The 16,395-nt window shown below is 39.7% G+C and overlaps 1 protein-coding gene across 1 annotated transcript; it reads left to right on the forward strand.

Moving 5' to 3' along the window:
- Positions 1-1,790: 1,790 nt before the first annotated feature.
- LOC140951072 (transient receptor potential cation channel subfamily A member 1-like) lies at positions 1,791-15,707 on the forward strand. Its single transcript, XM_073400298.1, has 11 exons — positions 1,791-1,917; positions 3,633-4,011; positions 5,073-5,410; positions 5,820-6,093; positions 6,949-7,279; positions 7,796-7,998; positions 8,614-8,949; positions 10,559-11,372; positions 12,568-12,753; positions 13,584-13,759; positions 14,678-15,707. The coding sequence occupies exons 1-11, from the start codon at positions 1,866-1,868 to the stop codon at positions 14,895-14,897; spliced, it is 3,309 nt and encodes a 1,102-aa protein (XP_073256399.1). The 5' UTR covers positions 1,791-1,865; the 3' UTR covers positions 14,898-15,707.
- The last annotated feature ends 688 nt before the right edge of the window (positions 15,708-16,395 follow it).

Below are 16,395 nucleotides of genomic sequence, written 5' to 3' on the forward strand. Positions count from 1 at the left end.
AAAACAAATTGCGTCCTTCATTTTCGGGTTTTAAATCTCAAAAATGTCTGCATGAATACAGCTATGATGGGGTCTCATGAACAGACAATGATGAACAGTCGTTAAAAAACCTTAGCAAGTGTCTTTCATCTTTGGCTGCTCGAAGCGTTCTCCCGATTTCAAAACGGCAGTATGCTTCTTGTAAACGCTTCTTGGTAAACGCCGAGCTCTCGTAATCGAGGATGAATTTAAAAACACTTACTTTTGCTGATTATTGTAAACCAAATTATCTTTAACAGGCTGGTGACCATACAAAAAAATCCTTGCACATTTCCAAGTTCTTAGCTGAACGATTTTGAAAGCGTTGGTCTCGAAAAAGTTTGAATTTGACAAAGGTAGTAAGACCACCAATTGCACTACGGGCTCGTGCACTTTTGTTGGTCTTTGAAAAATTTACTCGTGCTTATTTATTCCAAATTGCACTCGAAATCATGTGATTACCTATACAAAGATGTGATATATATAAAAGAAGGCAAACTGTTCAAGGTTTTAAAATGGAAACCAAAAAAATTGGTAAGGTGGTCGTGTCAAGGGAAACTGATGTTTAAAGGGGGCTTGTCATCTTCAGGGTTTTCAGAGCTTACGTAAACAGAGAAAGTAGCGCGCAAGACGGTTCGCTGAGAACGACGAGCATCGGAGTACGAGAGAGGGACAATGGGAGCGAACGCTTTCCTTGAATATAGCAAAGAGATTATCAACAAGGCCACTACCCAAATTGAGAAAACTTGGATACAGTTAATATATTGTTGAGTTATTAATTCCGAAATAAATAAACAGTGAAAAAACGAAGTTAAGTCGTGCGTGTTACAGTTGCGTCTCAGGTAAGTTACAATTCCTGCATATGAAACGATTTTTAATGAGCATACAGGCTTGACATAAGAAACCGAATGTATTTTATCACCTGTCACCTGTCCAAAAGTCTGTTAATAAAACTCTACGAAGGGCAAATAAAAAAGCTAATTAATAATTTTAATCCAAATATTGTATGCTTTATCTCAGTCAAAGCTGTGGAACAAAACATGCAACCCAAGTAACCAATCTGGGAAACGTGATTAGAATGAAGGAGTTACGTCACGCAATTAGTTATCTCTTTAATAAAAAAAACTGAAACGTTTCGCTCGCATCAATATATTTCAAAACCAATGAGCCAGTTGGTTTGTAATTTACGAAAATATTTAGGTATTACGACAGTAATCGGCTCCTGATTACGACTGTTTCTCGTCTGTTGCTGCGCAGTGATAGACACGGATTGAGACTTGAAAAAGTTGGGCCAACTTGAATATTCAAGTTCGCAAGATTTGATGGCTGTGCCTGAAGAATCACTAAAAATAATGTTATGGTCAAAAATTTGTGATGAAATGATTTTTTTCATCTTCTTTTTTGTGAATGCGTAAAAGCACCAAGTGATCACTTCAGCTCAGAATTGACCAACAACAGAAATATCCTCGTGACATAGCCCCAGTAACTCCTCGAACCAATCTTACCTCCTTTAGTTGAAAACTTTGTAAAACTTTAAAACCTTGATGCCATGCAGATATTCTGCAGACTACGACCATGACGGACTTGGCGCTTGAGTATCATTTATTTTGGCATCCTGCATGTAAGTATGGGTTATAACTGCGAAAGCCATTATAATTTTTGGTTTGTAAATGGATTAGTAAACGTTTTCTCATTGGTCCATTTAATTATTGCTCTGTTTACAATTTTAATTATAAGACATGTGATCGGCCATATAATAATTACATGAAAAGATGTCACGCAAAATCAGCGAAGTGTAGTCCGGTCTAGCAGCGATGAATACTGAACTCGTGTTAGGTTGAGACGCCATGAGCAGCTTGATGTCCACATATCGCTCTGTTGTTGACAAGAATGGCAAAGGTTTGTCGTCTTACGTAGGTTTTTCTTTAAAATGAACGATGATTCGAACTTGAGTTCGAAGTGGCCAGTTAAGTATCAGTCGATTGACTTGAAGGCGACTGGATGATGATCAAATATCCCGCTAGGCTTCTACTTTACTTAATTTTACTCGCTATCAACTAAAACTGCTTAAAAAACTGTCTTGAACTACGAACTACGAACATGGCAAATTTCCGCCCCTCTGTGAAAGCGCTCGGTTTTGAAGTCAGTTAAAATAGTCGGTTATGGACACACACGTATGCTTAAGAATGAATCACTGATTGCTTTTCAAAGTTGAAAGATATGACAATATGGATTCAAAGATTTACTTTAACTTTTAACCATTGGAAACAAGTTTAAAGTTGATTTCTAAAATGAACTCAAAACGTGTTAATTTCGCGAAACATTATTTCCAGTGGGGATATTAAAATTTGATGTTTGATTTTTACATCCTCAATATTTAATTTACTCTGACTGTTAAGCCATTTGACGTAATTACTTAATCATAATGATGATAATTACTCTGCATGTCGCCTTAACGACTGAAAGCTACTAAAAATTAAAGTCAAAATAGCAGCAAACATGGCCTCTGATCTGAATAGCCTACGTGCAGGCATTTCTTTGGAATGAGGGTGTGTAACACGACTAGACTGAAAAAGTCGTACGGTCGTACCACTCACTGGGCTAATCACACTTTATTGAAGTAAATTAGTCGCAGTATTGAGGATGTGTTAGCCGGGTCTGTGAGGCCCTGATTACAAGGAGGAAGGGTAACCCTAGTGCTACGGTTACCCTAGCGCTCGCACATTTCTTACTTTTTCACACGACGTGTTTACAAGGCAGGTAGAGTTACCCTAGCGCTTGGGTAACCCTAACTAAGTACTAGGGTTACCCCAGCAAGAGGGTTACCCTACCTGCCTTGAAAACGCTCAGCTAGGGATAACTCGCCTACCCGGGTCAACTTTCCGCCCTCATGCGTGACCAGTAATCTAGCCAATTTGAACCGTATTATCCAATTTCTGAGCTTAATTCAAAACATCTGCAAGATAAAAAGGCATTTCCTGTCTACGATGATAATATTTTCCCTTCTTATTTTCCTGAATTTAACGTGTTTTCCATAGAAAATTAAGGACTTCAAGATTATTTTAAATTTTGGACCGTTACAAAGAATAAACTTTAACCCGCTTGCTAAGGGAACGGCCAGCACAAGGGTAACCCTCTCTCCTGAAACAGGCCCTTAGTGGTAGGGTAAAATTCCGACAGTAGGGTATGGCCTTGAAACAGCGACATAGGGCTGGATGAAATGGCGACAAACGACATAAAGATGGGTTAAATGCCGATTCCGACTAAGGACATACGTACCTTTCAGTGTTTACATTGTAAAAACAGTAACAAAGCATGTATATATTTAGACAAAAGTAGAAAACAAAACAAAAAAAATGATAAGAAAATAATAGTATTAATAATAATAATAAAACATATACACACTGTGGAACTGTCAGATTAACAGTGGTTAGCTAACCGTTTCAGACATTAAAGATCGTCAGGGTTGGACTGAAGTGGCTCAGATGGCAGGTGAAGGCCGGTTAGATCTTGCGTTCCATCATTCAAGCAAAAGTACGTACACGTATACCCGCAGGGGTATACAATATAACAACTTTGTGCTAATGATCCTCTTCCCACCATGTTTTCATCAGGTAGTCCCAAACCCTCCTCTGGGGGTACACAACGAAGCAATGCCTCTCTTTCTAAAGTGCGGCCATTGATTTACAGTGACTCTCTCGAACTCATCTCGAACCCTGGAAGCGCGAAATCAAGTCGGAAACTTATTCCTCCAAATGATGATCATGTTGTTCAAGCCTTTAAACCAGTCAAAACTGGCTTGCCCTTGTACTTTGCGAATGGTTCCGTAGGAGAAATGGAGAACTTGAACACGATTGACCACGATGGACTATCGGCTCTTCATCGAGCTGTTCGTGTTAATAATATCCCGGATGTAAAAAATATGTTGGATTGTGGTGCGGATATAAACTTGAGGGACAAAGATGGATTTACGCCAATTCATACTGCTGTGAGGTATGTGGGATTAATTAATGCACGGATTCCTAAAGGGGCGATGGGGGAAATGCAAATAGGATACATACTAGCTTGGTGTGCCCTCGTTATCTGGCAGGCTAAAGCGTACTTTTAGTGCGCACGTGCGCACTTAAAGAGACGGAGATTGATAAAAACAAAAGCAAAAACAACAAAACAGAAGAAAAGAAACAACAAAGGAAAAGAATAGAAGGAGTGAGCAACAGGTAAAAAAAAATACATTCTCCCATGTATCTCCTCGAATTTCCGTTTCAACTGCTAAGGAAAAGCAAAATGCAGTGTTTCCCCCGATTTTGCTACATGTGAACACGCGAAGGCCGTGGCTGCTACCTGCCGCATACTGCCCTACGACAAAGAAAGATGATTTATTGACCTCACCCAATTGATAGGAAAGAAACTTAATTAAAATCTCCCGCAAGATAAACGATTAAGGAGACGCCGGGTTGGATTAGGAAAAACTGTGCTGAAAAATTCCTAGCTACTGCACAGCCATGGCAATGTCCGAGATAGTTATTTCGTCGGTCTTTGAGTTTGTTCCTTTTACCTCACCTCTTACGGATAATTTATATTATGTATCCTTTCCAGTAAGGGCTATTCGTGTGATTGACCTTGCATGTCTTTCATTCAGGAATGGGTTTTGTTCCAGAATGGCCCTATTTTTTTCACGTTGCAATCTGTTTTCATCTTAATCAAATTTCTGGCCATAGAATGCCAAAGGTATACACTTTTTTCCTTGATTCAAACTTTTTCAGAGTTTTAAAAATAACCCAAGAAACCGGTGACACAGCTTCTTTAAGAACTACTGAAACGAACATTAGGCTCAAAAATTAAAACCATTTTTTGGCAGCGGTATTCATCAACCTGCAAAATAGAAACAGGACGACCAGACTTCGCTGTGTGCGTTGTCTATTTTTTCTCTCTCTTCAGTTTGATTTACATTTTTGCTGCCCACTGCTCTTACGGACTAGATGGGGAAAACAATTTTTTTTGTACGGAATTTCATTAAATTTTCATGGTACATGGTAATATTTGATTTATTTAAGGTTCGAAAGAACAGAGATGATCAAGCTTCTACTTGAAAGGGGAGCGGACCCACTAATAGCGAACGAAGTTGAAATGTCACCACTGGATTCTGCCGTACGTACCTGCGACATGGAGATATGCATCCTTCTTCTTGAAGAGCAAAGGGTGAAAAATTACCTAAACCAAGGAAACTTAAAGCCCTTAATTATAGCCTGTCATGACGGAAAACGAGAAGTTTGTGAGTTGTTTTTAAGGTATGGAGCCGATCTCACCCGCCCAGGATTTCGGGGAAGCACTCCTCTGCACACTGTAGCTTTTCAGGGACATGAAGACGTGTGTGAACTATTCATTGAAACAGGTAACATAACCTTTACTAAAATGAAAGTTGATATTACGGTTAAAAAAAAAACCCCGTAAAATTCCGAAAATACCCCCCCCCCCCCCCCCCTATGTACAGAGCCCCTCCAAATATAAACCCCCAAACTCGTAACACAAAAAACCATCCGTGAACGTGAAATCGCCCCTCCGAATATAAGCCCCCCGGGGGCTTGTACTTGGAAATTGTCCCCAAGTACAAAGTAACACAAAGCACAAACGGTAACTATAAGGCTAGCCCAATCGATTTTGGAGGGGAAGTAAGCAAGGCGTATGTTGGTCCCTGTGAAAATGGTCGATGCATATATCCACTTATCATGTTTCAATTTCAATTTCTTAGCTTTTGATAATGATGACATGAAGCCAAGCGCTTTAAATTTTTTTTTAAACAGCATCTAAAACCCTGCAAGACCTTGGTGGATTTGTGAATTCAAAAAACACAGAAGGTAATACTCCTCTTCACTACGCCTGCATCGGAGGCCACGTGGGAGTGGGAGAACTTTTACTACGACACGGCGCGGATCGTGACGCTGTTAATTTCACAGCATCTGCTTCACCGCTTCATTTGGCGGCAAAACACGGCCACTTGTCAATGGTAGAGCTACTTATGCTGTATAATGCAGTTACTGACAACAGAGATGGCAAACTAAGGACACCGCTACATAGGTATAGTGGGTTGGGATTTATTTTCAGTGTTATTGCGGAAATGAAAGTTTTGGATTATTGTCCAAAAGACAAGTAGTTAAGAAAAGCTTTTTTTGGTAGGAGTAATGCTTGTGTAAACGTATGGAAGAATGTCTAACCATTGCATTACTGGTTATTATTATTATTATTATTATTATTATTATTATTATTATCATTATTATTATTATTGTTGTTATTATTATTATTATTTTATCATTAAATTGATTCAATATGTAGATTAGACATTGATAAAAAGCGAAGCTCCCATAAAGACACTCATAATAAATTTCAAACAATTAACTCAAAGACATATTGCAAAGAAATCCATAAAACCTATACTTCACTTTTGAGCTGTTCCATTTCCCTTTTGTTTGAAAAGCTGGGTGAGATTAAGAAAATATGAATCCGCAAATAGACCTGGAACGTGCAAAAATCTTGCATCGAGTTAACAGTCTTGTATTTTCACCCTGGACTCCCATTGCCTCCTTCCTACCCACAGGCGCCCGCACTAGCTAGCCTCTCCTTCCTCTGATGCGGACGGATGGGCGGACGAACTTACTACCAAAATTTCCTCGGGTGAATATATAAGTTTATATAGAAAACCATATTTCTTGAACATGATTTGAATGTATTTCAGAACACTCAACTCTAAGAGGAGCATTGACAATTGTAATAAACTGTTTCATACTTGTGGGGTTACGCAGCTAACAGACATCATTTTCACAATGATCATATTCAACTTTTTAGATGCAAATTTACTCGAATAGGCATTTTTTTATTCGGTGGATAACACACACGCGTCATAGTCGGCCTTTAACCCTTTTATTTCATTTCTAGCGCAGCAGAGTTTAATCACAGTCAAATAGTAAAGTTTTTGATCGAGTGCGGAGCTGATTTAGAAGCGAAGGACATTCTGGAGATGACACCTTTTCTAATGGCTGTGACCCGTGGAGCTGTGGAATCTGCCAAGATGTTGGTAGACCATGGAGCGGATATCTTTGCAACTGAATTTTCATTAAATAGTGCTGTTCATTTGGCTATTACGTACAAAAAACCTGAAATGTTGAAATTATTGATAGAAGTGGACAAAGATCGAGTTTTAGTGCAAATGAAAGACAAAGATAAGAGGAATGTGCTTCACCTTGCCTGTGGACAGGACAATTCTGAGGTATTCTTCTGTTATTATTTCGTTAACTTTGTCATCAATTTATTTTTATTTATGGGACGAGAGAATAGGCAAAACCGTTTTCTTTAGGTTATCATTTTACCTTTCAGAAATTAAGGTTAAGGTTTCCACAAGTGAAGAAAAATGTTGAAAATTACTTATAACACAGAATACCACGTACACATTAATCTCTATAATATACAGTCATTGCCCTGGTTCAGAACATGAGATAGGGAACCGTAACTATTGTCTAAGCGTTATTCCTCCCTTGTTTTTGCTATCAGTAACGCGGCACTTAAATTAAATTAGCTTCCCCCTCTCTTAATCCCCCTCCCCCTCTAAAACGTGCTTGAAATAAATAAGTCACAAGGGTAGAGGATTACCGTGTTTATTTTGCATTGGGCACGAACCTCATCAAAAATAATGAAACAAAAACAGAGCGTTTTTATGGCGAGATCTCTCATTTCTCGTTTCAAAATTGCCGGTCTCGAATTGTCGGTCTCGAATTTTCTTTTTAAGATGTTGACAATTCTTCTGGAAAATAAAGTGTGTGTAAGAGGGCGTGACATGCAGGAGAAGATACCCATTCACATCGCAGCTGAGAATGGTTCACTAGATTGCGTAGTGACGCTCGCCAAATACCCATTATTTGCAAGTTATGTAGATCAAAGGGAAGCTCGTGGAATGACAGCTCTTCATTTCGCCGCCAACAATAAACACGCGTAAGTTATGAAGAAAAAAATAACCAAAATCTATGCAATAATTTCCATTTTTTCTACATATGCTCTCTGGGGTGTAGGGAAGACACGGGGCGCAGACGAGGGGGGACTTTGGAGTTAGCATGTGTAACCTAACTTGGTGTGTTTTGTAACTAGTCGGCAAATTCATACATCCTGCAGGAGAATGCGTGTATACTGTTTACAAACATTGTTTTCTTTAGTTATTTATTTGAATTTCTAACGAGTGAAAGAAAATAATCTTTTGTTACATGCGCTTCTGGTTGACCCAATAATATCGATAGGTGAACCTCTTGAGCTTGTTATGGTCTTAACCCCGGCGGTTTTCCCGGACGTTTCTAAAACGCCTTAGGGATAAGGTAACTGGTCTCATCACCCCCCACCCCCCTCCTCCTCTCCTTCGGATCTCACCCACAAACTGTCATTTTCTCTTATAGTTTCCCTTTGGGCAAGAGATTTCACCAAAACTAATTTCTTAGCTAGCAATCCCCCATCCCTGCTTATACAAGAAGTAACGGTCGAAGTGTACCTTAAGCCTTGGCTCATGAACATATATATGTTTTTTTATGGTGTTTTTCCTGTTAAAAATTTTGGTTCCAGAAAGACGTGTGAATTCCTGATTTCAAAGGGTTCGGATGTCTCAGCTAAATGCATGAACAATGTGACGCCCCTTCACTTGGCTGTGACGGTGGGATCCTTAGAGACAGTCATTGTTTTAATGAATCCCTTTTTGCCGAGTACACTGGAAGAGAAGGACAGTGATGGAAACACTCCTCTTCATCTCGCATGCAGATACAACCGCCTTGATGTACTGCAGTTTCTTTTAGACAGAGGTGCCGACGTCACAGCCAGAAATGAGAGAAATATGACCTGTATAGATGTAGCGATCGAGTGGGAAGCCGAGGATGTAGCAAAGACACTTGTGAAACATCAAAGGTACATTTTAAGAGAAATCTCTCATATCCAACCCCAGGGGGGAGGGGAGGGGGTATTCCGGATTTTAAGTGACGGGGATGATCAAACGGGGCAAAAATCAAACCCCCAAAAAATCCGTATGGCTTCCAACAAAACCCCAAAATATCCGTGGACCAAAAATTAACCCCCAAAAAAATCCCATGCCGAGATTCTGAGCCTTATAAACCACAGCCGCAAAATAAGTTTGGTTTTACTTTTTACTCGCAGAACTACGAGGCCGGGATACGCTGGCACTACCAAGAATCTTCAGATTGTTTTGAATACCCCCCCCCCAAAAGAAAATATATATATCCCTACTTAGATCAAGCCACACAAAAAAATACTTGCCAAATTTTCCTACCCAAAAAATTCCAAAATCGAAAGTTTCAAACCCCAAAAAATCCTTCCATCATCCTCGACACTTGAAACCCGGAATACCCCCCTGTGTATCCAACGGGATGTCCGCATTAAGGGGGTTGAATTTAGAGAAAATGTAAGGGCTTTCTTTCTCCACGGACAAAGCAAACTGTCCGTAATAACGAGGTGTCCGTATGAAGCGGGTGGACTGTATTCGATAATTCGCAATAACAGGATACTTTCCTATAATATTTCAGCTTATCATTTATGTTTATCAGCCATAATTAAACAGACTTAGGGGCTACTTTCGGCCACCAAGCTGTTCCTACTATTTGTAAACTTTGGCTATTCATTGAAACTGAAACGAAAAGAATCAACTGCTTTCTTGTTGTAACTTTAAGAATCATATCAATAAAAATGTGTCTTGACCACCCGCCTCCACCCCGGTCCGTTTTTTAAAGCTAAATGACATCTCTCTGATTCATGGCTTACTTCGCATGTTAGCCAGGAAAAGAAATAGTTTGCCGTATTTGGAAAAGATATTAAAGCTCCAAGTTTCATCGTCACAAAGCATCATTAATTTCTGAGAGATGAGGACGTACGATGAGATCGCGCCGCCAGTTAATAAGTAAATTATAGCCTGGGTGATCACGGTTTTACTAATTCCATACAGGGCAAAGTTACTAGAAGGATTATTCCTCATATACATGTATTTCTGCAATTTTTGTTCATTCGTCAGGTTTTTACCCATCTTCGGCCTATCTGATCTGATCGAAAAAAAGATTTGGTACCAGATAGCATGCTTGTTTTCAAGCTGACAGCCCATGCCCCGTACAATGCCTTGATGCCTGCTCTCCTTTTCCGAAAATGTTTAAAAATCATTTCCAAGTTCTCAAACTCATTAACAATCCATAAAGAAAATACAAAATAGATTAATATTGTGTGTTTGGACATCAGATGAAAAACTTGTCATTTTTGCATCCTTAATTTCTCCTTCAATAATCATTTTGTTTGAGAAGTACTATCAAGCATTCGATACAGTGTTTCATTACCAGCTCAATCACCTCAAAGTTCGTCAAAAATACTCCGCTGCGCGTCGTATTTTCAACTCTCTTGTCGGTGTTTCATCTGGTGATGAAACACTGCGATTTTGATATATTACTTATAGCATTGTCCACACTTTCAGTAGAAGTCTCACTTGTAGTAAAACCAAGATGAAATTTTCTCATTTTAGGTGGAAGGAAGTACTCGAAGGTTCTGCATTTAAGACGTTAATAGAAAAGCTCCCAGATGTTGCAGAAATTGTTCTTGATCAGTGTGTCACCTACAGTCCTTTGCCTCCATCGCACGAGGACTTCACCGTCAAGTTCAACATGAGATATATTGATCCCTACATGTATTGTTATAAATATACTGACTTCCCCCCTGCAATCATGGCCAAACATAAGCGAGAAAGACTGTTGAATCATCTTGTTACACAAGTGTTACTTCGTGTGAAGTGGATGAAGCTTGGAAAGTTTCTTACTATTTTTAATCTTGTTTTTTTCGCTGTGTTTGTCATTCTCTACTCTATGTTCATTTTAGAGGCAAGATCTAGAAGTACACTGCTGTCCGGGAAAAAGGCTGAAGAACTAAATCAAACATCAGAGCTAGGAATAGCAACTCCTATCGTACTTCTTGTTTTGCTGCTTTCCCAATTTATAAAGGAAACGATTCAACTTACTTTGATGCGATTGGCCTACTTCCTGGACCTCTCAAACTGGATGGAGACGGTAATGTTTGTATTGGCGTTGATTTTTATCCTTCCATTCATATTTGGTGAGAATGTCACGGCTGTATACAGTGAAACAGTACAGTGGAATTCAGGGATTGTTGCTCTGCTGCTATGCTACGTCAATTTGACATTAGCTATCCGTCGATTCGGCGAACTTGGTTTATACGTGACAATGTACATTGAAGTGCTCTGGACTTTTATTAAAGTAATAACCTCCTTTCTCATCACTTTGATTGGTTATTGCCTGGTGTTTTACGTGTTACTGAAGGGTCAGGTAAGAACTGTACTGGAAAGATCGAAAGTAAGCATTATTGACTCCTTCTTTAGAGATAGTAACAGGAAGCTTGAGCAAAGGCGTTTTTGAACAACGCACGTCAACGGGAAGTCGATTTATTGCATTCTTTTGCCAGTGGTTTTGCCCAAAATTTCATCTGGGGGAAACATCGTTTCTATGAAAGTAAAAATAATTAGCAGTTCATATTTGTTAGCCTAAAGATATTTTAAAAGAGAAAACGCCTCACTTCCGTTTGACTATCGCCTTTGCTTAATCTCCCTAATACCGTCACTACATGAGGTGCCAAATGACTATCTGTCTCCCTTCCAATACTCGTGGAAGATAAGTCACATTTTTTGCATAGCGCACTTATGCTTGCTTCCTGGTGCTGGGGCTATTCCACATGATCTTTTTTAACCCTCTTAATTTTTTCCACTTTGTTATAAGCCAACTTGACTAAGCTGGCATGCGCCATTCGTTCACTTTAAGCAATGCGTAGTGAGAGTCCTAAATGGGTGCTAGTCTCACTATCATTAAAAACACGTGCAGATGTATTTAGGTCCACTTCATTCAAATGCATTGGTTCCGACGAAGAAAATAATTGTCGATTCAGTCTGGACAACTTCAACGTCGCCCTGCTGGAGACAAGATCGAGAGTTGGTTATTCTCAAGGTGACGACATTTGACTACAACTACCAGAAGCCATTTCTTTTTTTTTTCTTTCTCACATATTGGTCAATCCTGCTGAGGTTAAAAAAAAAAACCGAAAGCCTTTTATTTGCAGGAAACAACAAACTGAAGCATTCTGGTAGTTGTAAGACAATTGCGTCATCGTGCAATTGTCCTATTCAGCGGGTCACCCGATCGGCGTGAAGGGCCTTCTTCCGCGCTGTTTCAAGACCCAGAGCGATCGGGATCGGAGACGAGACCTCCCACTCTGCAGGCAAGATTTCTACCAGTTGTATTGACTGCGGGGGCGTAGCTACCCGTACGGCTGTTCGCACGGACGGAGCTGAACAAATGTCAACTGAAAAAAACTGGGTAGGGTTGACCTGTAAAATGTGCGTACCTCTGGAACATTTCTAGCTTCACCTCTAAACCCTACTTGGCATTGGACACTTTATCCTAAAACAGACGAGGTGATATCTGACAAGTACCTTATTAACGACGAATTATCTCTTTTGTCACCTTGCAGGGTAATTTCTCGACCTTTTTGTTTGCCATGGGAAAAATCCTTGTCATGATGATTGGTGAACTAGACTATACTGATGTTTTGGTGGTCGACTGGTCCGATGAAGCCACAGTACCATTGCCTATGATCACCATTGGACTCTTCTTTCTTTTTGTCTTGACAGTCTCTGTTGTACTGGTCAACCTGCTGGTAGGTATAGCGAAACTACTTTGGTCAAGAAGGGCATCACTAATCGAGACTCTCAGTGTACCAATTATATTCTTAAGTGACAATCTGGATACGGTTCTGGTGACAACAAGTAAGGGGTAGTGTTGTTATGACGGGTGACCCGACGAGTGTTCAGACAATGGAAAAAAATAGAAACGCTAATACATTTGAAATTCCTCATGAAAAATTTGTTTGTTGGTTTTTTTTTGGTTTTTTTTTAAAGTACAATCCTTCTTGTGACGAGTTTTAGTCACGTCACCATCAGCCCATCTTTCTATTAAATCTTGACCCGATTTTGGCAGTTTTTCTGACAAGTGGCGAATATCCAAATCGCGGATTTCAAATTGCCCTTTTTTGAATTTATGAAGCAGTTTCCAGCCATGTGAGGTCACAACATATGATATAATTGAGCTGAGACAACGTTGATATGCGTTGAAATCTTCAAGTTTCAACGCTTCCATTTCTGTATGATATCAGGGCAAACATCTTAACGACACTCACAAAAAAATGGTTAAACGTCAAAACTGGATAACATGTGCTTTACTTGGAATAACGAAACCAAGAGCCTTTTTGGTTTGAAAGCAGATGGAGTGTTACAATATTTTTTAAGTACTATTCATGCAAAGAGTTCTGAAACTAGGGTACTTTAATTTGTAGTCTTTGTTAGAAAACGTCCAAGAATTGAGTCCTGCGGTACTCCGTGCATGATTTGAAGTGGGCTTGATAGCTTGTCTCTAATGTGCGTACATTTTGTATCGTATTACTATCATCATCGCCATGAAAATTATAGAATTTTGTTTCATGTTTTGTAGGTTGGTTTGGCAGTTGGAGACATTGATTCAATAAAAAGGACAGCATCTTTGCGATCTTTAATAGATCAAACGTTAATTGTGGAGAAGCTTGTAAAGTACTACCCGAGGTTTGTTCTTCGTTATGCACATGACGGAGACATGGAAATAAAGCCAAACCGTAATACTATGGTTAAAAGGTGAGAATACAGCAAATTTGTCTACTGCGTAGTGGTATCTACATAGACAGCTGTTTTTTGGGCTTTCAGTACTATCCAACTTTACAAAACTTGAAATGTTCATCAATCCTTGTTTTATCCTTGAAATCAATTCAACCACCATCCATTGTATAAGGAGGAAAGGTTGTTGGACCTTTTCATGTAAATATAGCCAGACAGACACACTTCAGTGAAAGGGTAAATATGCAAATACGTTTGTCTAATACTTCTGATTATACATCTAAAAAGACATCACGTTTTCTTGGTCGTGTAGTGCTATTCATGGAATGTAAAATAAAGAGAAGCTGTTGAAACTTTTGGTGTTGCCAAAGGATGCATTTTTTGTTTTGACCTAAAGCAAATTTAGACTGTTCACAATCCCCAATTTTTTCGTGAGATCGTCGAGATCAAGCGTTCGCCGTCACTTAGTCATTTTGTAATTGGTTTCCAATGTACCGAGGGGAGGGCGTCGGGTTTTATATCGGTGGGGGAAGCGAGGGGAGAAAAGTAAATTTTTTTTCTCCTCCCAAATCATCCCCTCCTCCCTAATTAGTTGAAATAGTCATATGCTGGACTCCGTCAAAATGGCCGCCTTTAGCATTAATCGCTCTGGACGATCTTACATGAAAACAGGGCGGTGCTAACAGTCTAAAGCAAATTAACATGTGATATTTGATAATTACAGAAATCGATTGTCACCAGCGAAGGTCCCGTGATTGTCCGTCTAATACAGGTTTCACTGCATTCTAAAAAACAGCAACAATAACAACAACAACACATACCCGATAGTTTAGAAACGACTTCTCTGTTCCCCTGTTAACAGTTTTACTGTGCATCACTAATACATTACATTAGTTATTGATGTAGACCTTTACAATAATGCTTCTTTTAATCCCAAAGGATTGTTCTTGCTGGCAATGATATTTCAGATAGAGATTTTATGGAAAAGCTTCTTAATTACAGAACTGGAGAAAGCAGTCCAGGAGACGAACTTCTCGGAACTTGCGAGAAATTGAGACAAGAAACTCAAGAGGAAGCCATCCTTAAACTACAAGCCACAGTAGAAGCACAAGGCGAAATTCTCAAGGCGATTGCCGATAGGTTAAAAATTACTGACTAGGATTAAAATTCAAATTAATCAAGAAGCTTGATCTTTTCACACAACAATACGCGGGCTTTACATAAACATATCTGGACTTTCTATTTCATCGTCAGCGAGTTCGCACTCTTAAAAGAGAGAAATGTCAAGAGTGAAAACTTGAGATAGAAATCCACCAATCATGACTGAGGCTCGAAATACACCAATTACAAGTAATCACAGTTCGTTTAAAGTCCTGCACAGCACATCGACAGCATAACCTGAAAAAATGAACCAGCGGAGCATTCAACACGTTGCGATCAATAACAAAGTGAACATCGCGCGGAGAGAAAAGATAAATTAGGTCCATCATACGCAAACCATGGTCAATATCACCTCTTGTTATACCTGAAGTAGATTTGTGAATTTATTTGCAATGGTTTACAATTGCTTCAGGTAAACGTGTAAGTGGAGCTCCGCTTTGGGCTTGGCTTAATCTATTTATTAATTGATAAAGTGTGGTGATTTAAGAACAACAGCGTATTGATAAATCACAAATAAATTTACTAAAATGGCTCGATCGAGTCTCGAGAGTTGTACGTCAATGCACGAAAAAAGCCTAGTTGTGTACGCCGCTCGGAGTACTGCATTACTAAAAACCCAGTGGTAAATGGGGTACTGAAATAAAACAAGGTAGCGAGAATCATTGTTGCGTAACAATGCGTTTGTAAAATTCGGTGCCTTATCCCTGTCTTTCATTTATTGCTTCTTGTTGGCATTTTTGGCCGTTTTAGAGCGATTCCTGCCAATTTTTAGGCGTGCCGTTGTCCTTTCTCTATATCGAGAGAAACAGTACGACTTAAACTCGAAGGACAAAAACAATCCTTTGCATGCTATAAGGGAGGGTTGCCCCGGTAGTTTCGAAAACGAAGCACTCGAAAACGAAGACCGAAGCACGAAGCACCCAAAGTTCGAAAACGAAGCACCCAAGTTCGAAAACGAAGCACCCAAAACTCGAAAACGAGGCACCCAAAACTCGAAAACGAAGCACCCAAGTTCGAAAACGAAGCACCCAAAACTCGAAAACGAAGCACCCAAATCTCGAAAACGAAGCACCCAAAACTCGAAAACGAAGCACCTAAATCTCGAAAACGAAGCACCCAAAACTCGAAAACGAAGTACCCAAGATCGAAAACGAAGCACCCTATCTCGAAAACGAAGCACCCAAAAAACTCGACACCGGTCTGTCCTTTATAAACACGAGACCAATGTAAATACAGCAGAAATCAAGCGCGATAACGAGTATTCGATAACGACTCCAATGCAGTTCAAATCTACTCAAGTTGTAAATGCATTTCCGCCGCTGCGTGGGAGGCCCCATTGGGAGGCTATGTTTTGGACGTGATCAGAAAACCGAGAACGCGCAAACTATTTCTAGAATGTTACTGTATTGCCAGTAAAAGCCAATCAGGCGTTAGTCTCCTACACACAGCCGTTCTTTGTCTAGTCACGGCTGCGTGGGGGACTAATCAGATGTGAG

This window comes from Porites lutea, chromosome 1, assembly GCF_958299795.1.
Source record: "Porites lutea chromosome 1, jaPorLute2.1, whole genome shotgun sequence".
In the NCBI taxonomy this organism is placed as follows: Eukaryota; Metazoa; Cnidaria; class Anthozoa; order Scleractinia; family Poritidae; genus Porites; species Porites lutea.

What these genes read in the sequence shown, in the direction of transcription:
- LOC140951072 (XM_073400298.1), top strand. Translation starts at nt 1,866, where the DNA reads ATGAGCAGCTTGATGTCCACATATCGCTCTGTTGTTGACAAGAATGGC. An exon ending in CTAAGGACACCGCTACATAG is followed by an intron (nt 6,094 to 6,948) that starts GTATAGTGGGTT and finishes TTTCATTTCTAG; the next exon opens with CGCAGCAGAGTTTAATCACA. An exon ending in TTGTACTGGTCAACCTGCTG is followed by an intron (nt 12,754 to 13,583) that starts GTAGGTATAGCG and finishes CATGTTTTGTAG; the next exon opens with GTTGGTTTGGCAGTTGGAGA.